Source organism: Drosophila willistoni, chromosome 3R (genome assembly GCF_018902025.1).
Source record: "Drosophila willistoni isolate 14030-0811.24 chromosome 3R, UCI_dwil_1.1, whole genome shotgun sequence".
Classification (NCBI taxonomy): Eukaryota; Metazoa; Arthropoda; class Insecta; order Diptera; family Drosophilidae; genus Drosophila; species Drosophila willistoni.
The window spans coordinates 6,882,895-6,904,841 of record NC_061086.1 but is presented as its reverse complement, the minus strand read 5'-3'; the positions used below and the strand labels follow the sequence as shown (position 1 = coordinate 6,904,841).

The window sequence follows — 21,947 nt, the reverse complement described above, 5'->3', positions numbered from 1 at the left end:
ATTTTCGTCTGATTGAATCATGTTGTTTTTGCGGTTTTCTCAGGATGCTCCGTTGAGTTTCATTCAATTGCACACGACGTTGATACGTGATCAAATTGGTCAAGGATTGGGCTTTAGCATTGCCGGCGGCAAAGGCTCCCCCCCTTTCAAGGATGATTGCGATGGCATTTTCATATCGCGCATTACCGAGGGAGGATTGGCACATCGCGATGGCAAAATCATGGTTGGCGACCGTGTCATGGCGGTAAGTCGCATATGCTAATGGCATTTCATTGTACACTACAATTTGTATACTCATCGATTTCCATTCTCCTCCACCCAATCAACAACCCCTACACAACACCGCAGATTAACGGCAACGACATGACAGAGGCTCATCACGACGCTGCCGTTGCATGTCTCACCGAACCGCAGCGTTTCGTTCGTCTAGTGCTGCAACGAGAATATCGCGGCCCATTGGAGCCACCAATGAGTCCTCGCAGTCCGGCTGTGCTCAACTCATTGAGCCCTTCTGGCTATTTGGCCAATCGACCAGGTTGGAATGGCAAGCGTTATGCTTCAGTGGAGCGGACTCTTAATTTATTTTCCACTCTCTCTCTCTCTCTCTCTCTCTTTTTTGTAGCCAACTTTAAGCGTTCTGCGGGCGATGTTAGTGGAGCAGCAATTGCTGAGCAGCCCTACAAATACAACACCTTGGCCACCACCAATCCGGCAACTGTTGCCTACACAGCCACAGCCCCTGGCACAGCCAACAACAGTAACACATTGCCCAGCAACAAGACAAATGGCTTTGCTGCTGCTGCAGCTGCAATAGATAAGTCTACGGGGCAACCAGTGCCGGCTCCACGTCGCACCAACTCAGTGCCTCAGGGAGAAGGTGACGCACCCAATGGCGCTGCCTCCACAACCTCTAGTGGAGACTCTGGCGAGGCTCAGGTAAGGACCCTCCTATCAGCTTTATCATGTCACTAATGTAGAATCTGTAGACTTTAACATAAGTTTTGTGTGTCTAGTTCTTTGCACGTCATTTTAATGTTGCCCATTCGACGATATAAATATACATATATCATAATCAGACTTAGGCTTATGTCAATTGTTAAGAATTTGTGCTACAATTAATTCACACTAAGGTAAGTTGTCCCAAAAGCAATTCAGTGCGCAAGTTCTTGACAAAAAAAACTTCTACCACGCAAATTGTTGATGATATTTTTTGCGAAAATTAAAAAGCATTAGCATAAACACACTTTTTCTTACCCAAAAAAAAAAAAAAAAACAATACCAAAATCAAAATTCTAAGTATCTTTCTCTAATTGTGCTAATACATAACTGCCAGAAATTTATCAATTACAACATGCTATATATTCTATACCTTTATACAAAAACTCATAACATTAGATTATAGAATATTTTATGTATATTGAATTTGTTTGTGTTTGTTTTGCATGTGCCCTGTGCGCGTTTGTCCTTTTGTCCTTATTTCTTCCATTCGACATATTCACCATTCAAAAACAAAAATAATTGTGTGTCCTATTTGTCGCAGCTGCTGGCTTCTACGCACTCACTAAAGAGCCATTCATATTCAATTGGCCAAAAGAAAACAAAAAAAAAAACAAATTGTGTATAACGCTAGACATAAATGTAGTGTTAGGCAGTAACTCGTTTAGTTTATGATTAGCCGCCCCTCGCCCCGCCCCTACACAAAAATCACTTTACCTTTAACCTCTGCAAAAATTAAAATCAAAACCAAAATGTAAAACGAAATTTACAAAATCCAAACATATTTTTGTTTCTTTTTCTCCGTACCCCACAAAAAAAAAAAAAAAAAAACAAATTGTTTCTTACAAAAACCAAAAACCGTAAAAACAAAAAAATCAAATTCCAACTGAATTTTCCGACAAAAAAACTTTGCTTAAAACCAACCAATGCCACGTTAAACCACCCAATCAACCAAAACGAACCCAACCGATTCATCAACTATGGCAGCCATCCTCACTGCGCCCGTTGACCAGCGATGATTTTCAGGCGATGATACCAGCCCACTTCCTTAGCGGCGGCAGTCAGCATCAGGTGCATGTGGCCCGACCCAATGAGGTGGGCGTCAGCGCTGTCACGGTGAATGTGAATAAGCCGCAGCCCGATTTACCCATGTTCCCAGCAGCGCCCACAGAGCTGGGACGTGTCACCGAGACGATCACCAAATCGACCTTTACGGAGACAGTAATGACGCGCATCACAGACAATCAGCTAGCGGAGCCATTGATCAGTGAGGTGACTATCACAACATCACGCTTACACTAAAAAAAAAAAAAAAAACAAAAATAAAAGAATATACCAAATAATACATTTCATAATGATGTAAATGAAACTAAAGTAAATTAGTGGCGTTGTGTGAAGCAGTCCTAAGTAACAACGATCCTGTTCCTCATCGAAGGATATTAAATTCACAAAAACACACTCAACCACACGCACACAAAAATACACACACACACACACACTTGCACATTCCATCATCTGCACATGAATCAAAATCGTAATTTTCTAAAACAATTTTTTTTTTCGTTTTTACTCTCACGCTCTCTTTATCTCTTTTAAATTGGCAATTCCATTTTGCTCTTGAGTTAAAATTTGTTTTCTTGTTTTCTCAATTAAATTAAGAATCTATTTTGTATATGTAAATAAATATGTGTGCGTATTTTGCGAACAATTTGATTGAACTACTATTGGCCCTGGCACAAAAGACGCTTCAACATGGCCAAGCACACACACACACAGACACCCATACACCTTACCCAGAAATCATTCCTAGGTTGAATATCCGTCGCCGTTTGAAGTGTGCTAATGGCTAAATTACTCATTGAGTGTGTTTCTGATGCTGCCGAAGCATTATGCAAAACATGCACATCGTCAGTAGCTTGTATGTTGACCTGAACTAATTGATGATGGATGTGGCTAATTGTTATGGTTGTGGACTTGGCCGTATAGCATAAGGATCTATCTTACCATCTAATGCGCACTAATTTCATAATGTAGACAATATAGAGTACAAATCTGATGCATAATTGATTAATCTTCTAAATCTTTTCTACTAACAATCTACCAATCTAATTGTAACTACTACTATAATTTGGGCTTCCTTTGACTTTACTTGCTTATATTATAAAATAAAATGAAAAGATTTTGTGTAATTTTTAGTCCAAACTGAGTTGTTCTTAATGCCATTCCGTTCGAAGTTTAGCAACCAAATGTTTCTCATACATGAAGTGAATGTAGTTGAATTAAACCTTTTAGTTAAAGGTTTGCTCTATTTTTTTTTGCCATATTGCTGCATAATAGATAAATTGCTTTCAAATGACAGTTTATTGTTCTTGTAAAGAATTAGAGTCTTCAATTTTCTAGAATATGCTCTTAGGTATTCAAGCACTTTTCCACTTGAGCCTTTCAATGTTTTTCTACTCCTTGGTCTAAATCTCATTCAAGGATAAGCAAAGCGTTCTGATGTTGTCACATAGTCAAGACAAGTGTCAACTCTAAATCCAACTCAAAAAAGGAGAGAAAAAGGCAAAAGAAATCTTTCAACCACTGCAATTGCCAAAATGCTGCCGCTTCCCAACACACCTCACACTCCTCCACCTCATCAAAGACTGTGTATCTCACTCTCTTCTTGCCTTTGCCACTTACCATATAAATATATAATTCAGCCAACTAGAGATACTCTATGCATACATGTGTGAATAATATATAATGCCGAAACACTCAGAGAGTTTCTCTTATCCGAGTGGAGCCAAAAAAGCATTTATTTTCATATAACAAAATAACACGCCCACTAATGCAGTTCTACAGACACACACACACACACACACACAGAGACTTGTTCGAATGTCTGCAAGAAACTTTTGAATATTTTCATTTGTTTTCTTTAGTTTACTGTGTGCGAGTAAACACTTCATTTTGTCGTCTGCTAAAGGCAAAAGAAAAGTTGCACTTGAATTGTAAATATTTAAAAACACAAAAAAAATTTAATTGTTTTTAATTTCTTGAGTTATTTATTTATCAAGACAGTTTAAAAAGTTACATCGAAATGTTTTTTGTTCGTTTGTTTTGTTGTTCGCAACAAAATGAAATGAAAATTGATAAAAGTTGTGTCACAGTTTTTGCATTTGACAATTTAAATGAAATATTTCTAATGAATATATAACTTGAAATTATTATCATTTGACATTTTAATATTGTGATGCTTTCTTTCTGTGTGTGTCTGTGTGTTTGTGTGTGTGTATGTTAAACCACATAACTGAGTTGCTGCTCTTTTTGATTGAAATATAAAAGCCGCCTCTTTCCTCCTCAGTTTCCAGATTTTCTTTTATGTGTGCGATTTAATATACAAGATTTAAACAGAATATGCTTACATTATTTATTCATTTTGTTGCTTTCCTTTAAGTGGAAGTATTCATAATTGCATGGTTATGGTAAATGGTGAATGGAGAATGGTATTTTGGTTTTATTTTGCCTGTTTGCCTTTGTCTTTTGTTTTATGTTTGTCACCCATCAAGGAAATGAATGTGTTTGTGTATTATACGAGTAGTGGTAGTAGCATGTCTCGTCCGGCTGTGTGTTGGCAAAGAAATTAGTTCATGTAAATATCACCAACAATTTTGCACACTGTCTCTCTCTTTCTCTCATACATTCATACAACACATAAATCACATGCATATATACATCCATACGCACATTTTATACCACAGAAATCGTAGTAGGATTTACTAGAGTTAGTCTTTGCTTAGTTCTACACATAAACCATGTTTCTTAAAATGTAATGCCACCTAATGTAATATTCCATTGTGTCTATTATGTAGGAGGTGGTCTTACCCAAAAATCAAGGTTCTCTTGGATTCAGCATCATTGGCGGCACTGATCATTCCTGTGTGCCCTTTGGCACTCGTGAGCCTGGAATTTTCATTTCACATGTAAGTAGAATACAAAGTACAATTAACTAAATGCGGTTGCAAGAGTCAATGATAAACTAGACCAAACACAAATAGAAAAAAAAATGGGTAGAAAACTAAGCAAAAAGAAAACTTTTCAAATTAAAACACTTGAGCAACTTGCAAATGTAAATGAGCTGCACAAAATTTATACAAAATGCACTCGCTCGGACAACGACAATGACGATGGCTTCATTATAAGCAATTAACTCAACCACAGCGTGTGGTGCGGGTGGTAGTTGAGTTGCGATGGGTGGGCTTTTGAAACTTTCAAGTTTATAAGCTTTTCATTTAGTAATTCATTTTCCCCATTTCTCGTTTTTTCTTGTTCTTTGTGTTCTTCTCCACAGATTGTGCCCGGCGGAATTGCTTCGAAATGCGGTAAATTGCGCATGGGAGATCGTATTTTGAAAGTCAATGAGGCAGATGTATCCAAAGCCACACACCAAGATGCTGTTATGGAGCTATTGAAGCCCGGCGATGAGATCAAGCTGACCATACAGCATGATCCTTTACCTCCAGGTTTTCAGGTAAGTTCATTTGTAACATTTGGTTTGCCTTTAATATCTGTAAATTGTAAATATGAACTTGTATATTTGCTTTGAGTCCTATCACCTATCTATTACTTCTCATTTCCTGTATATTCTCTATAAATGCAATGCAATGAAAAATAAAAATAAATAAAATACGAAAACAATTCGATACGCAAAGCACCTAGAAGTAGTTTATATAGACACAGAGGTAAGCTTGAAATGAAACAGAAAGTCCTTGCTAAATAATTAAAAAACTTTCATCCTCCTTTTTGCTTCCCATTATTATCTGTGCATTGTTGTACCAACCTTTCCTACTTACCTACTGCCATTGCATTTATTTATAATTTCCAAGCACTTGAGTAAATCCGTTGCTAATTTCTATGCCCTTTTGTCTTGCTGCTGTTTGTTTCTCTTCTTCTTGCTTCTGTCGGTGCTACGCTTTGGAAATCTCAGGAAGTTCTACTTGCGAAGGCCGAAGGCGAACGACTGGGCATGCACATTAAGGGCGGCCTAAATGGACAGCGTGGTAATCCTGCAGATCCCTCCGACGAGGGTGTTTTCGTGTCCAAAATTAACTCGGTTGGTGCGGCCCGTCGCGATGGAAGGCTTAAGGTAATGTCTCCCACACTCACACAGTCCGTCCCCCCATGTCGTCTGGCTAAAACTCTGGCTGAAACTTTTGGGAGCGGCAAAGCTCAGGTGAAAATTAACCTACAACTTTTTCTTTTTTCTTTTGTGTCCCTGTCGCTGCCTCCATCTTTGTCTCTGTATAGGTGGGCATGCGTCTGCTTGAGGTTAATGGACACTCCCTGCTGGGGGCCTCGCATCAGGATGCGGTCAATGTTTTGCGCAACGCAGGCAATGAGATACAATTGGTTGTGTGCAAGGGCTACGACAAATCCAATTTAATTCATTCCATTGGCCAGGGAGGCGGCATGAGCACCGGCTTTAATTCGTCTGCATCCTGTAGCGGTGGCAGTCGTCAAGGTACGTTTGTAATCCTTTAAGACAAACAAACAAAGTCCGTTCACATGGTATTGATTGGGACCCGGCCTTTGTGTTTTTCTTCTGCCCATAGGTTCTCGCGCTTCGGAAACGGGTTCGGAGTTAAGTCAAAGTCAGAGCGTTTCTAGCTTGGATCATGACGAAGAGGAACGTCTGCGACAAGTGAGTTCAAGAGAAACTTAAGATAATTGGAATACATTCTAAATGGTTCATTTTGTTTTTTGGTCAGGACTTTGATGTATTCGCAGCTCAAAAAACAGATGCTACCACACCAGAACCAACTAGCCAATCCGGCTTGGCTGTTGCTGCTGCCTTGGTGCATGGAACACCATCTCCCACACCCACACCGACACCAATCACACCAACACCGCCAGTAGAAGTACCACCACCAGCCTCCGATTCCTCACCAGTTGCCCAGACCGTGGCGCTCATTCATGCAGAGCAGGCACATCAACAACAGCAACAGCAGCAGACGCAATTGGCTCCGTTGGGTCAAGAGAAGAGTACCCAGGAGAAGGTTAGTATTTAATGACCTTGTGCGTTCGTTTGGCCAATTTTTCAGTCGTTTACCTACCAATCAATACAATTTTCTGAATTAGGTGCTGGAAATTGTACGCGCCGCAGACGCCTTCACTGCCGTTCCACCGAAATCGCCATCAGAGCATCACGAGCAAGATAAAATACAGAAGACAACGACGGTTGTCATATCGAAGCATACACTCGATACAAATCCCACAACGCCGACAACGCCATCGGCCCTGCCGTCAATTGGAGTTGCCGAGTCAGCGACCGCTGCTGCTTCTGCAGCTGCCACTGCCAATGTCCCTACTGCTGCTGCTGCTCCGTCACCAACTCCTGCGGCAGCATCAGCATCTGGGCCAGCCACTGTCCCAGTAGTAGTGGCTGTGGAAACTCAAACCCAAGAAGCAACAGAACAACAACAAGAACTGCAGGTATGTACTTCAACCTGGACGCACGTCTTGTGTTAACTTTTATATCTTGTGTACGTCTCGCTCTGTGTATGTGTGTGTGTCTCTCTCAATCTCTCTAACACTGATTCTCTGTCCTTTTGTTTTTATGCCAGTCTGTGTGTGTGTTTGTGTGTCTGGTTTTTTGATTTTTGCCATGTAACTTTTAACATAAACCCAACCCGACAGTCGCTACCAACCCAACAAACAAACAACCAACCAACCAATCCACCCACAACCACATTTCCTTCTCACACCACACAAATTTTCGTTACTTATACCTTATGCTTGTTTTGTTCTGTAACCTCACTAATGTCTGTTTCTGATATGCGTGTCTGTCTTTATATGTATGTATGATTGTATCAGCGTATACGTGTACGTACCGTTGGTGCGTGTGTGTGTGTTTATTTTATAATACAATTCATATGCGCCACCATTTAATACACTTACTTACCCAAAACGGAAAGTTACCTCACTCCCTTTCCATTCTCCTCAGAGAATTCGCACAGTACGCAGAGTTCGTTTGCTTGCGCCCACGATTTTGATATGTGACTCCAATTGAATATTCAATTTTTAAAAGCTAAAGGTTAGAAACATTTAAAGCATACGTAAACAATGGAAACAAACTGATTCTATAAAAAGAAATTTTTTTTCTTGAAGTTTTTTCTACCTTTGCTGTCTAAAATGTCATAGTTGAAGGTGATGTTTCATATTATATTCAGGGAAAACAATTAAGATAAAAAGATTTGTATTACATTGGCGGAACAGTTGCTAAGCAATAGTTTCAAGCAAATAAATTATTGTAAAGCATTTTCCAGTTAATTTTAAGGGTTAAGCTTGAGTAGTAACCCTTTGAAATTTAACCATAATGCAGTCATAGATAGCATATCTACTCAGACTTTATATAATTGAGCAGTTCTAAATTTTTATAAATGGAGTCATTGTAGATACCAAATTATTTCCATAAATAAGTCAGTTGACCACAATGTTGTATTTAAAAGTATTTTAATTTTAGATCACTAGCAATTCAATACAATACTTTTATCAATGAAATTTTCCATCAAATGAAGTCACAAGTCAAAAGTCTCTTCCTAACATATTTCATCTTCGTTATTGACAACTGACAGTATACAATTACATCATTTGCTCATATTCGTACTTCAATAGCATCTCAATACAGTCTAGACACTCTATCGTACATACATATCTCTGCATTTAAGTGAATTCATTCTTCTAATTGTTTAAAGAATTTTGGTTAGCAGCTTTAAAAAAAGAAAACAAAAGAAACCCTGATTTTGTTTTGGTTGCATTTTCAATTTGAAATATTTTCTTGCCTACATTTTGGGGCACCTGAGCGGTGACCAAGTATATTGCATGCTATGTGTGTGTTTTGGTTTTCTTTTGTTTTAAAGCTTAAACCGGGCAGCAGAACATCACAGAAAGTGGATGTGGTGGGCTGGATGGCGAATTGCCCACATTTATTGATATGGCAGTAGACGATTTATTATTTATTAGCATATTGGCTGAGCAGGTTGCTTCTGCTACGTTGCTTGATCATTGTTGCTCTTATTGTTATTCTTACTGTTGTTCTTACCTTTGTTGTTGTTGCTGTTGTTCTTGTTGCCTTATTTATGCTACTTTTATATTGTATTCATTTCTGTTTGAGTCTTTCTTGTGTTACTTTTTGCGTACCTCTGCCAACCTAACAGGCTCTGTGGGTTGAGGGCGTGGGCGGCATTGTTATGATTATTGTTGTTGTAGTCGTTGTAGAATGGGGGTCTGAACTGTTGCTGCTTATTTTAAAGGCATGCCGCATTTGAATTTGCATTGAAAGAAAACAGGGGAGAGCAGCATAAAAAAATATAATATATATAATAATATATATACAGATATACAATACCTACCTACTACTATATAGATGGCACGTATAATAAATGTAAATGTAAATAATTCAAAAACGAAAAAAAAACTGCAGAAAGAAATTTCCATTAAAATGTCTCTCTCTTATCTTCTTCTCGTCCTTCTTCTTTATTGCTCTCAATAATGGGCGCGCCGTTCGCTGCTTTTCAACATATTGTTTCTCTTTTTCTTATTTTTTTTATTATTATTTTACTCTTGTACTTATTATTCGTTCCTTTTTCAATCTCAACTGGCATTTGGCTTTGTTTCGTTTTTACTCCTCCTTTTTTTTTGGTTTCGTTGTTGTTTGGAATTGAATTGATTTCATTGCAGCGCATTGCTTAACAAGCGGATATTTATCACTATAAGACTGAATATTTAGTTTAAAATGCCAATTGAAAAAAATAAACAAAATGAAAAACAGATGGCAACAACTACTTACAAAAATTATACTTATGTATACATACATGTATATGTGAATATTCCCATAAAAGTATCCATACAGTCACTATGAGGAAACTAATTGAGCGTGTGTTCAAAAAAAGGATGAAAGCAGTTACTACTAAAAATACATGCATATAAAACAAAAAAAAAAAAAAAAAACAAAACAAAACAAACAACAACCTAGGACACAGCAGTAGAAACTATGTATATGCCACGTATTGTATATATAGTTGTCTAAGTTCTTAGTTGATCTACAATTGTACCCAACAAAGTCCAACTTGAAAACTAAATGAAAATAACTAAACACATACTCACACAGTCAGACACTTTGATACAGAAAATGGTTTCAATATCACTTATCCTCACTAGCTCAGTTCACTTACGCAGTCTGTAAAAGAGAAATTTGCACGCAAATCACTTGAACAAAATCCCTGTTATACTAGTTGAAAGAGAGTCGTAAGTTTTGTCTACAATGAAATGTAAATGTAAAATCTAGCCGTTTTTACGGCACATTTACATATTCAAAATATATATATATATATAGGGGGAGTCCTTCGATGTTTATATGTACCCTACGGAAACGCTACTTCCTACTATCTACATGCATAAACTCACAGAAAACCAACACACATACAGACACCTTCATGCCCATACACATATACAAAAACTCTATTATTATTACTATATGTGTAACCCAGAAATTTGTGTGGCAAGCACACAAAAGGTCCAAGAACAAAAAAAAATGTGCAACTAAATAATAATACTCAAGAAAGAGAATGGAAGTATTGTCAAAATGCCAAAGAAACCTGACAAATTGTTGTTATAACCCTATATGAATATAAAGTTTTTGTTAAATTATTTATTAAATCTGTGAAGATACATTTCAACCTAAAAAAAAAACTTCGACATTTGTTTGGAATGTATACTATGAAACCAATTTGTTTGCCATTTTGTTTAAATCGTTTTGTCACTTTTTTTCTGTTGTTACTTTTTCTAACTTTAAGGCTAGGTAAATGGAATTATGAAGAGTGCATTTTCAATGTCAATAAATCTTAATGTATTTGTCGTACAAAAAAAAAAAACAAAAATAAAAAAAGCTTAACTATTTGCAGTTCTTGGGGAAAAATTTGTCAAAAGGGACTCATGTCAAGGCTAGTTTATTTTATTAATTAGTTATTTTCTTTGCGTTGTCTTGCCAGTTGCCAGTTCTTGTCTCTTGTTCCTTGTCTGTTGTCTCTGTCTCCATTTAATTGTGCGTTCGTTGACTGTGCGGAGAGTTAAAGAGAGAGCTCATCAAGTTCATCAACAAGAATATTGGCAAACATAAAACAAAAAAAAAACACATCAGCGTGAACTCAGCGTATCATCAAGCAAAAATCCCATACGTAACTCACTGGTAATTGGCTAATGGAGTACAGATTGTGCGAGAATGCTTCGAGAAGCTCACCAAAACAGCAACAAAAATCTGTATCGTTCGAGCACCATCACCCAATCATCGCTCATTCCAAAAATGAAAAAATAAAAACACTCTACTCATACGTACACCCATTCAAACATCTGCAATAAAATTTATATATATATATATAAATACATCAGTAATCCATCAACACCCACAATTAATAATATCGCACATTGCAAATTTGTGTTCAATGCTTATGTGTGAAAATACAAAACACAAAAACCAAAAAAACTGATGCACCAGTAAAACAACAATAAAAATTTTAACTAAAAATCTATTTAAACCCCCAAAAACAAAAAAAAAACCCAACAATATATTCGAAATTCAATAGCAGCGTGGAACACAGACGCCAGACCGTGGGGTACGCTATTCCTATCAGCAAATGCTGGAGAATCAGGAAGAGGAGAGCAGAAGCCAAGCAAAGGCGGCTATCCCATCGAAGGCCAAAAAGGCAGAGCCTGTGTATATTATAGATGACGACGACGATGATGATGATGCAAATGATGGAGGACACATGGACGACATCGATGCCATCGACGAGGAGGATGAAGACGAAATAGAGAGTTCGCCTCCCGTTGATCTGCAATCGCCGCCTTCCTATGCCGATACAGATTCCGATTACTTGGATAGGCGACGAGGCCGCTATACCAGTGACTCCGAGAGTGATTGTCGTCCCTATAAGCCATCCCGTTCGGGTCGCAGTACCCCAGAATATGCCGGTGGACATCGGAAATCTGTGAGCTTCGACCTAAGTGGCGATGAACGCTCCAAATCGGACTACGAACGTTCACGTTCCCGCACTCCTGACGGTCATGGCCGTGCCTATGACTCAGAACAGGAGAGTCGAACAGGAACACGTAACCGTATGCCGAGAAAGGGTATTTTAAGGTCAACCAGTCCTAGCTCTTCAGCCAGTTCCACCCTAGAGCGTCGTCCCGAGAAGCTGACTCCGATTGTGCCCACTGTGGCCCGTATTAGGGAGGTGGAATCACCACAACTACAACGAGTATCCCGAGCTACCTCACCAGATCGTCCAGGAGAACTCGAACGTGAGAATCCCTTCCGATATGCAACTCCCGAGGATGATGAGTACACGCAAATAGCCAGAGCCATTAATAAGTCACCCCGCTCGCCACGCTCGCCTCGTGATCAGTACTTCTTTGGTTCCTCACGCTCCAATGAAGATCTCCTCGAGCAATCGCTATCCAGTGGTCGCAGTACCCCCAATACTGTGATATCAAAGTCTACAGAGAATCTACTCGGACCAGATGCACGACCAAAGGTGCCGCCCAAACCGCTGCTGAAGAAGGCTGATCTTGTGCGAAACGTAGCTTTGGAGACATTCCAAGCCAGCGACGTCGGCAAGGGTGACTTTGCGGTATTCGAACATGATGCCACGACCAACACAATCCATCAGGTGGAAGCGAAGCTGCCAGTGCGTGTCGCCGCCAAGCCAGGGCGTCCAAGAGAAAGTCCTCCGCCACCTCCAGTGAATTATGCCACCTTGCCCAAATCCCCAATTTCAACGACTCCGTCAATTGTCGAAGAATCACTGTATATGGAGGCTTTGCCGCCGCCACCTCAACGAAGGCCTCACGATTTTGTGCACGAAAACTCGCCTGACAACATTCTGGTGACTCCTCAAGAGCATCGTGAGTTTCTTCTGCGGGAGAACGAGCTGAGGAACCAGCTGCGGGCCCCCTTTGAACCTGCTCCGCCCATTCCGATTGCGGGCAACACTAGCTATGCGGTAACAAATCCATTTCTAGACAGTTCTGACACTGACATTGACAACCTGCCATTGCCTCCCCCGCCCACACCACCTGCCCAACACTCACGTCATTTGCATGAGCCGCTACTAACCGCTGTCACCACTAACGCATCAACGTCTTCTCCATCTTCTTCCAATGTCTCTGCCACTGCCACTACCACTACCTCTGCCAACCGCTTGATGGATATGCCACCGCAACTACAGCAGCTGCTGGTCGCTGGGTCGCCCACACAAATTTTTCCCACGGCCCAAATACTGCCCGTGCAGTATGCCAGTCTTCCGCAACCACAGCAACCCAATACGCTCACCCTGAGCCAGCCTCAGACACCACCACCTCCTCCACCCCCATCTACATTACACCCGAGTATCTCTGGTGCACAGTCCGCTCCCATATTCAATCTTGTCCTGCTGCCCAGCGACCCAACGACCAGACAGTTGTCGTCTTCATCATCGTCGCCAGCCGCTGGCTCGGCGGTGTTTTATCTCCAATCGTCAGGTTCGCCATCTGCACAACTATCGGTGAGTGAAACGAGTGGAAAGTCTAAGCGTATCGTTGCTCCATCACTGAAAACAACAACAGCCAAAGCCACCAGTCCCATAGTTGCTTCCGTCTCCGCCTCTTCACCATCCCCATCCTATGCCGCCATGCAATTTCCAACATTCTCGGAAATTGTGGTCAGCCCCGACTCAAATAGCAATTACCAAAACATGACCACGACCCGAGTTGCCATATCGAATTCCTCTCTAGCCACAGGCAGCTCCTTTTCCATAGATTCCTCCTCGACGTCGTCGCTGTTGCTAGCCAAGGCCACCGCAGCGGGTCCCATTGTGGCGTCTTCCGCCTCGTCCTCGGCTTACTATGAGACAGCCGAGGAAATCTATTCGACCATCGAGGAGGAGGCTATATACAGTAATACCTCGTTCTTTGATTCGCGTCGGAGCAGTGATACTTCGCTATCGCGTCGCGCATCCACATCCCCCACACCGCCGCCACTCCCGCCCAAACGACCCGTAAAGCCAAACAAACTGCGCACGGCCCCCGCACCACCGGTGGCCCAAAAACCAACCCATGGTCTACGTGGCTTGGCCAGTTTCAAGCTACGCTCACAATCCCAGCCACAATTGGAAGTAGCAACAACACCGACATCACGCTATGCCACTTTGCCCCACACCCCAACAACTCCCACCGGCAAGGAGACAACTGTGTAGATAAAAGTTCTATTCCATTCTACTCCATCCTCTCCTGTTGCATTTTCAATTGGGTCAAGTTGAGGAAGCCTCTAATTGTCCTACCTCAGCCGGGGAGGGTCTTGCTACCTTCCAGGCCATACATTTTAATTAAATTCTAACACCTTTTGCTATCAATTAAATGGCTTCCACGACCACTCCAATTCCTCTACCGCCTTACTTTTCTGTCTACTCCGCATCGTCCATTTGCGAGCAATTTTCAATATTTTCGTTTGCAGTGGATGGCCATTTAAATTGATTGATTGGCTTGGGCGGTGACCATCATTGGCTGCACCTACTTCCACCTCCACCCTGCTAATTAGATGCAACTTTTTGTTGACTTTGCACCACATTGCAGCTGAAATTGAGCAGCAACATCAGCAGCAGCAACAGTGGCAGTAAGCCAGCGGACCAAGTTTAGCTATTCCTTCCACAACAACCACCCACCAATACTTTGCCATTTTCACTCCTCACCTTCATGTCTGGGGCAGGTTTAATTTGACGCTGATTGAAACTGTTGGGGCACAGACCTGCACCTCGATACTGGCCAATTCTCTTTCGAAAACGAACACAAGGACGACAACGAGTAAACTAAGTAGAGCGAAGAAACTAAGAGAAAAGATACAAAATACATACACATATACAGTTTACACACTTACACACACAAATGAATTCACATAGTCAAATGAATACAAATTTAACATTTATGTACAAATTGTAAGTTGATTTTAATAATAATTTATAAAGCGACAATTACCACATTTAAAAATTTCAATGGCATACTTTAAGGCACCCAATAAAAGTTTATTCTGCATTTTCGATTCCGTTTTTGGCAACTCTTTCATTTTGTTTTGTCCCCTCCGCTTTACCAACTCAACTAAATGTTAAAAATGATATGAGATAAGATAAGGATTTCAGAACAGATATCGTATGACCTTGACATACATAACGCAAACGGAACTAGTTCATTATCTCTCGTGCCTGAAGCAGTTCTGTTAGCATCGAGGCTCAACACTGCACTGATTTGTCAGTTTATTTTGCCCTATTATATAGCAGCTCTTCTCGCTCTTTTTTATTTTTTGCTTTCTTCTAATCTTATCTTTGAAAACACTCTTAATTATAGGCGATAAGGGCTTTGTTATCGTGGCAAATGTTGTCTCACTATCGAATATTCCACCCACAATCAACTGCACCGACTACCTTTCGCCACTCACACTTTCATTGGGAATTGGCAATACCACTAAACTATCTGAATTATTCAATGGCTTATTAGCTTTTAATGCCCTGTCCAGGGCTGCATTTCCTGTTCCCTGTTCTCCCCTGACTGCTGCCTTGGCGCACTCTCAACACTTTCATGGCTCAATAAATTTCTATTAGTTTGACTGCTGAGTAGTGCAAAAGGCAAACGAAGCGTTATAGATATACTAGATGGAGTCCTAGAGAAAGAAATAGAATGAAAGAGAAAGAAAGCGGCGCTGCAGGGTGACTTGTGTGTTGCTGCTTCGTATTGACTTTAATTGAAAATCGAAAAATCCGATACGAAATTAATTTCTTTGCTAAAAATACAACCAAGCTTCTCTCTCTCTCCTTCTGCGTGTGTGTGTGTGTGTCTGGTCGTGTATGGGCGTCTTGCCGCTTGCCCTTGCCACTGTTGGATGCTATCCTTTGGTGAATCCTAGCTAGCTATCTAGATGCCTGACTGGCTGTCTCCCTGTCTTCATGTCTGTCGTTTATTTATGAGCCTGGGTCTTTTTGCCTCTGTCTCTGTCTCGTATAAGGTTGCAATTTGTGCAGTTTAACGCTGGCTTTTGCTCTTGCCCTTGCCTTTGCTTTTGCCCGGTTTCCATTTAATGACTTTGTCCTAGTCGTCGTCATCGTGGTCGTGGTCGTCGCAAGCACTAACTATCCCAGAGTACGCCCCCATTGGCTTTATCTGCTGTTGCTGCTGCTGGTCCTAGTGCTGCGTCTCGTGTTGCCTAAAACCGAAAGGAATTGCATGAAAGCATAAAACGGACAGTACATGACTTTGGGTGATAAATGGCCTGGTTCATTCCTAACCCTCACAGCTGTAATTTGTGCCCTATATTGTATACCACCAACATCCACTCATCTACCACCTCTCGCAGTAAATTATATGATGGCCCACGGGCACAAAAACAAAGCTCGGTCTTTCTCTCTGCTTGGTCACTTTATGATTGAAAGTCCACCGGCTGGTCGACTGACTGACTCTGGAGAGGGGGAAAAATAAAAAATATACAAAAAAAATAACCTAAACAACAACCACCCATGACTGTTGCCATCCATCTGCTTTTTAATAAACTTGTGTAGTGCCATCAATTTTCTTTATGGTCATTTGGATTTTTTAAGCTTTGACTTTTCCCCAAGTTGTTCCCAGTCATTTAATTGAAAATATGGCAGCCGCCATTGTGTGGCACTTTGGTCTAACTTCTCTCTCATTCTTTCAAACTTTCCTTTTTAACTGTTTATCGATTTTTATACATGCCTATTGACCAATGCAATTTTTTCGTTTTTTAGCCATTGGAAAGCGAAGCAATTCCAAATACACCAGCAGGAAAAAAAGTGCCTAAATCTGTGTCGGATAAAAAACGCTTCTTTGAATCCGCCATGGAGGATCAACACAAGCCCACACAAAAGACAGGTAAGTCGGCTTTTCTCCTATTGACCATAGTACAATGTACTGTTATTTACGGGTACATGTAAAAATACTAATCTAAGAATGGACAAAATCTTTTGAGTATAAGCAGCAAACCAGTTAAAGAAAACGTCAATTTATTTTATTTTTAAATATAAAAAATTAATATTTAAATGTAGCTCATTGTCTGTTAGTTAATGTTGCCTTATTAAATTAATACTTAAACAATATAGCTCATTTCATCTTTGAGTAAAATCAATTGTTTTAGAAGTTCAAATATTACAAATGAATACATTCTAAATTCGAAAGCATTACATGGTTAAAGTGCAAGTAAGAATTAAATAACTAGGTAAATAACATTCAAATCGAATCTTTAATTGAAATGGATATAGGTAAGCACTACTAATAAAAAACGAATAATTTCTCTATAGCTACAATCAAGAGAAACATAAACTTGCAAGAGCCAGATATACAATTGCCACTTGACTGGACCTCAGTTGGCCTTGTTCCTTTTCTTTTGTTACTGCAAGCACTTACTTCGGTTTCAGGCATCTTATGGTAAGCTCTGCTTTGCATAACAAAGGGCACATAGAATGTAGTCGAAACTATATCTATGTATGCATTTGACAAGCCAACAAGAAAAGAAAGACCATATAAAAACAGTCAGACATTAACATCAGGGAAACTATACAGACAGACGTCAAGTTTAAGTTTCGTGAGCAACAGATCGCTATTTACTTAATTTCCTAATTTATTTCCAAGGCTTTTGGGTGGCAAAAATATAGGGTTAGGGATAGAAATTGTTTCTCTCTCTTGAATTACATTTCATTTATTTTTTTCTCGCTCGTTTCTCTGACTACTCTCGGGCTTGCTTGTTGCTACAGAGAAAGTTTTCTCATTCCTGTCAAAGGATGAAGTCGAAAAGTTGAGACAAGAAGAGGAGAGGAAAATTGCAACATTGCGTCGTGATAAGAAATCTAGATTATTGGATGCTGCCAATGACAACATTGACAAGGACAAAGATGGCCGGCATCCCGATAAGCAGTATGATAATAGTGCTGGCAACAGCAGCGGCGAGGACAACGAGAATGACAGTGAAGATGATAGCTACCAGGCGGAGGCGACCACTGGCCTCGGAGATGCCGTTGACAATGTGGTATTGGCACAATTTGGAGATGATGCGGAGGACATTAGGTGAGTGAATTCCCCTTCACAAATTTATGTGTTTGCGCTTCTTTTCATATTCGTTCCCTCGTATTATTATTATATACATCAAGTAAGAAATGCAGACACGTTTACATATCACCTTTCAATTATGCAATTATGTTAACCAACCACACACATACATACACACATACACATAAAAAATTATTAGACCCGGTGTTTGTGCATTTGCTTTATACATACATAAAATAATCTCTATATTTCTCGTCTGAAGTTCTTTTTAAGTTTTATTGGTAAAGTTTCTGCAGATGCCTTTTGGTTTGGTTTGGTTTGGTTCTCTGGTGCCGGTGCAAAGCGCTTCAATTCACCTTGCTTTTAAGTTAGATTACCTCACTGACTCACACACACACATTCTCCTCACACACTCTCACCATAACTCACATACACTTTTCTTACACGCCAGTCAACTGACGGAGGAATTACTCATCATCATTGAAACGTAGTTTGTTATTAAATAGATATATAGCTAAGCGGCCTTTTATAGTAAGTACATGCCCTGCAGAAGCTTATGCTCTTTCTCTTCCCTACAACATACCATATATATATATACCTATATATACATATACAGATATCTAATATACGTTCATACGATTATAAGTGAGTAAGCCCTAAGCTGTTTTAAGTTTTATGTAGCACTTAAGCGTTGTCTGGACTCGTGGATCTCAGGCAAACAGCGCCTTCCAGCCTTTTGCTTTCTTTTTCATATATACATACATATATTTTTGTTTTCAACTTTGTTTTTTTTTTTTTCGTTTTTCGTTGCTTGTTGTTAAGTATGAGAAGGAGCTAAAACATGTTATGACTCTGTTTAGTAGAAATCTTTTTAATATGAAGTAAAAACCCAGATAGAATTTCTTATCTATAAATTTAAGCAGTAGCGTCTGCAGGTATAATAAACATTTTTAAGGGGAGTTGTGGTCGTGTCGGAGAATAAATGGAAGGAGGAGACGGAAGAAGATTTACCCCCCATAAAGTCAGCTTGCTAACCAATTTTTTATGCAATATTCTAAATACCACAACAAGCAGCTAAAATCGTTAAAAATAGAAAAATGGAAATCAATCCCTCCCATCTATCTAGGATACGCCGCTGCATTGGGAGAATTTAAAATTTAAGCAATTCCGCGCTTCGTTACTTAACGCTTGCCAGGCCAAGATGGGGCAAGCATTGCGTATACGCATCGTGGTCTCATTGCCTATGGGCTGCGTTGAGTGTACGTACGTATGAATGTACATACATTCTCTCACTGGTGGGCGGTGAATAAAGACTATGGCGCACTTGAATTCCCTGTGGCACAATGCCAGCTGTTTTTACAATTGAATAACTTCATTTCGAGCATTCCGCAAATTGCGTTTGCTCATTCTCAAGGGGAGGCGTTTGAGGGTCCATTTCCCCTCTTCACTGCCCTCTTCCCACTCATAAACACGCGCACACGTAAACATCACACCGATGAGAGAATTTATGATTTGATGTTAAGTATGCATTGCAGAACTCCACATTTCGAAATGCCAAACCACTAGACTAGCTAGCCAGCCTAATCATACCTATTCCGCAAAATGGATGCGTTTTTAATGTCCAACAGCTAACTGTTGGCAATCTAATTAATTAGCCATTCTCAAACAGTGCCTTGCCGGTTGTCCCTGTATGTGCAACACGTAATCCCAAAGCGTTGCTCATTGCTGCTGATCCTGCTGTTTGTTTTGTCATGACAAAAAAGGGAAAGTAAAACGAAACCCAACAAAGAAGCGCGAATGTCTGACAGATTCTGCCAGGTAGTTGCTCTCTTATCTGGCAGCATTCATACAAACCGGCAACCATGTGTCGACTGCTTTTGGTTAGTTGCAGGTGCCACAACCCAACCATACCTGATTCTAGGGGGTTGACTCTAACAACATTATATAATGAGCAACAACAAAGAAATTTAATACAATAACGCCCCAAGTTGTTTTTTGTGGTTGCCACAAAAGGATGGCACCAACAGAAAAAAGAGAAAGAAAAAACCCATAGCAAATAACAAGTCAAATGTGTTAACACTCCACCGCACAATATATACCCTGTAGACGAAGTTAGGTAATCTTCTACTAAGAATCAGTTTAATTAGGTTTGAGTTCAAGTGAAGTGAATTATTAAATAAAGATTTTTCATATTTCAAATTCTATCTCTTGCCATGGATAATTTTAATTCTGTTTAGTCTGCTCTAAACTATCATTAATCTCAACAATGTTAGGGTACACAAATGAGCAATAAGGATGGCATAAAGATGGCAATTCCAACAACAAAGGCAACATCAGTTGGCCACATATCAAATAGCACACACAACTGTCTCTTTTTGTTTGTTTGTCTGAATGGCTGGCTGCCAGCCTGCTTGGTAGGTAGCTTAGTGTTGTCGAGTGTGTTTCCTAATTTAACGATGTCTGCATGAAATGCCTGTGTAAATATTGTTTAGCCAAGATAATTCCTTTTTGAAGCATTTATGTACATTTCATTAGACTGACCTTGAAAGGATAAAAAACAAAACTCTTTTGGCATGTCATTAACTTGGGGAGGAATTCGGCAAAGTGTGTGAGTAGAAGGTAAAGGATTGCCAAACTTCACCTGCGAAAACATTAAATTTACTCACTTTTTGTGTTACGGCATGGTGACATAATTCCCTGTTTTAATCTCCAGTTTATAAGACGAAATGATGTTTCTTTAATAATGCATGACTTCATGCCTCTCCGGCCCTAGCGATTAGAATCTTGTTATTATTATACATGGCCAACAAATGATGTAAATAATACGTCTCCAGCAACAACTCCAGCTTCAGCTAAAAACCTTCTCTTCCTTCCCTCCTCTCTGCGCCCAAATCATCCACATAGTAGACTACTATTACAACCTTGAAGCCAAATTGGCGCAGCTGACAAAAAACTTGGTAACGACTCCCCAGATAGCTCGATGGCTGAAACAGCTTTACATAAAATAAATTTAAATGTGTGTTATTATGTTGCCGTTCGTTTAGCCTTGGCATTCATAACTAAGAAGGGTGGGGGGAAAAAAAAACATGATGTTAATAACCTTGTAATAAATTTCTAGCAAGAATTTCTACTTTTTTTTCATTTTGGGTTTTCTCAAAACTCTCCTCCTCCCCCGTTCGATAAATATTGTTTCTTGTTTTAAGTTTGCGCATATATTTACGTTGACGCGTTCAGTTGATGCTGAATAGAAGAATTCATAGCAAATTAGCCGGCAAAAAGCAATGTTCTTCAAAACTATTTGTATTTATATTCAAATTAAACTCGTCGAAATCTATAAAAATTGTGAAGCACAAAGGCTGCCCAGTAGATAGATCCGTGTTTATGAATTTTTTTGCGACATCAAATTGGCTTCCGTGGCGACGACAGAAAAAACTAACTGATCGTTGTTCTCCCCAGATGAAGATGAAGATGATGGCGACGGCGTCGGCGTCGGCGGCGGATGGCGGCAACGCAATCGAATTCTTAGTCGTGCATTAATCGGCTAATTTATTGTTTGATAATTTATGTACTATTATTAGTTAGTTTGGTTTTAAAACTGCGGATGACTCCCTCGCTCTCGCTTTCAATTGGTTTCTTTTTTTTTTCGTTGTTGTCCATTTCGTCGGTTTTATCTTCTTTGGTCAGCATCCGCAGCAGCAGCAGCAGTTGACCCTGAAAAATGTCGAAGAGACAGAGACAATTGGTCAGTTTTTAGTTTTGGTTTACATTTTTATGTATGTATTTTTTGTTGCTGTTGTTTTTTTTTCCTTTTCCTATGCATATGAAAATATTTA

At 39.9% G+C, this 21,947-nt stretch overlaps 1 protein-coding gene across 18 annotated transcripts in view; it reads left to right on the top strand.

The window, feature by feature from the left end:
* LOC6650182 (protein lap4) overlaps positions 1–21,947 on the top strand; it is a 67,229-nt gene that overhangs the window by 34,072 nt on the left and 11,210 nt on the right. For 8 of the 18 annotated variants that reach the window (XM_023180609.2, XM_023180604.2, XM_047010461.1 and 5 more), the window contains 15 exons: positions 44–244; positions 349–535; positions 623–936; positions 1,984–2,268; positions 4,851–4,961; positions 5,330–5,509; positions 5,691–5,720; positions 5,966–6,124; positions 6,286–6,499; positions 6,591–6,679; positions 6,747–7,034; positions 7,117–7,470; positions 11,619–13,577; positions 16,821–16,944; positions 17,823–18,132. In XM_023180609.2, coding sequence (XP_023036377.1) covers positions 44–244; positions 349–535; positions 623–936; positions 1,984–2,268; positions 4,851–4,961; positions 5,330–5,509; positions 5,691–5,720; positions 5,966–6,124; positions 6,286–6,499; positions 6,591–6,679; positions 6,747–7,034; positions 7,117–7,470; positions 11,619–13,577; positions 16,821–16,944; positions 17,823–18,132 — 4,805 coding nt within the window. Of the gene's footprint in view, positions 1–43; positions 245–348; positions 536–622; positions 937–1,983; positions 2,269–4,850; positions 4,962–5,329; positions 5,510–5,690; positions 5,721–5,965; positions 6,125–6,285; positions 6,500–6,590; positions 6,680–6,746; positions 7,035–7,116; positions 7,471–9,717; positions 9,745–11,618; positions 15,107–16,820; positions 16,945–17,822; positions 18,133–21,947 lie in introns of those variants that run through there. The other 10 variants (XM_023180616.2, XM_023180603.2, XM_023180607.2 and 7 more) reach the window with 8 other exon arrangements.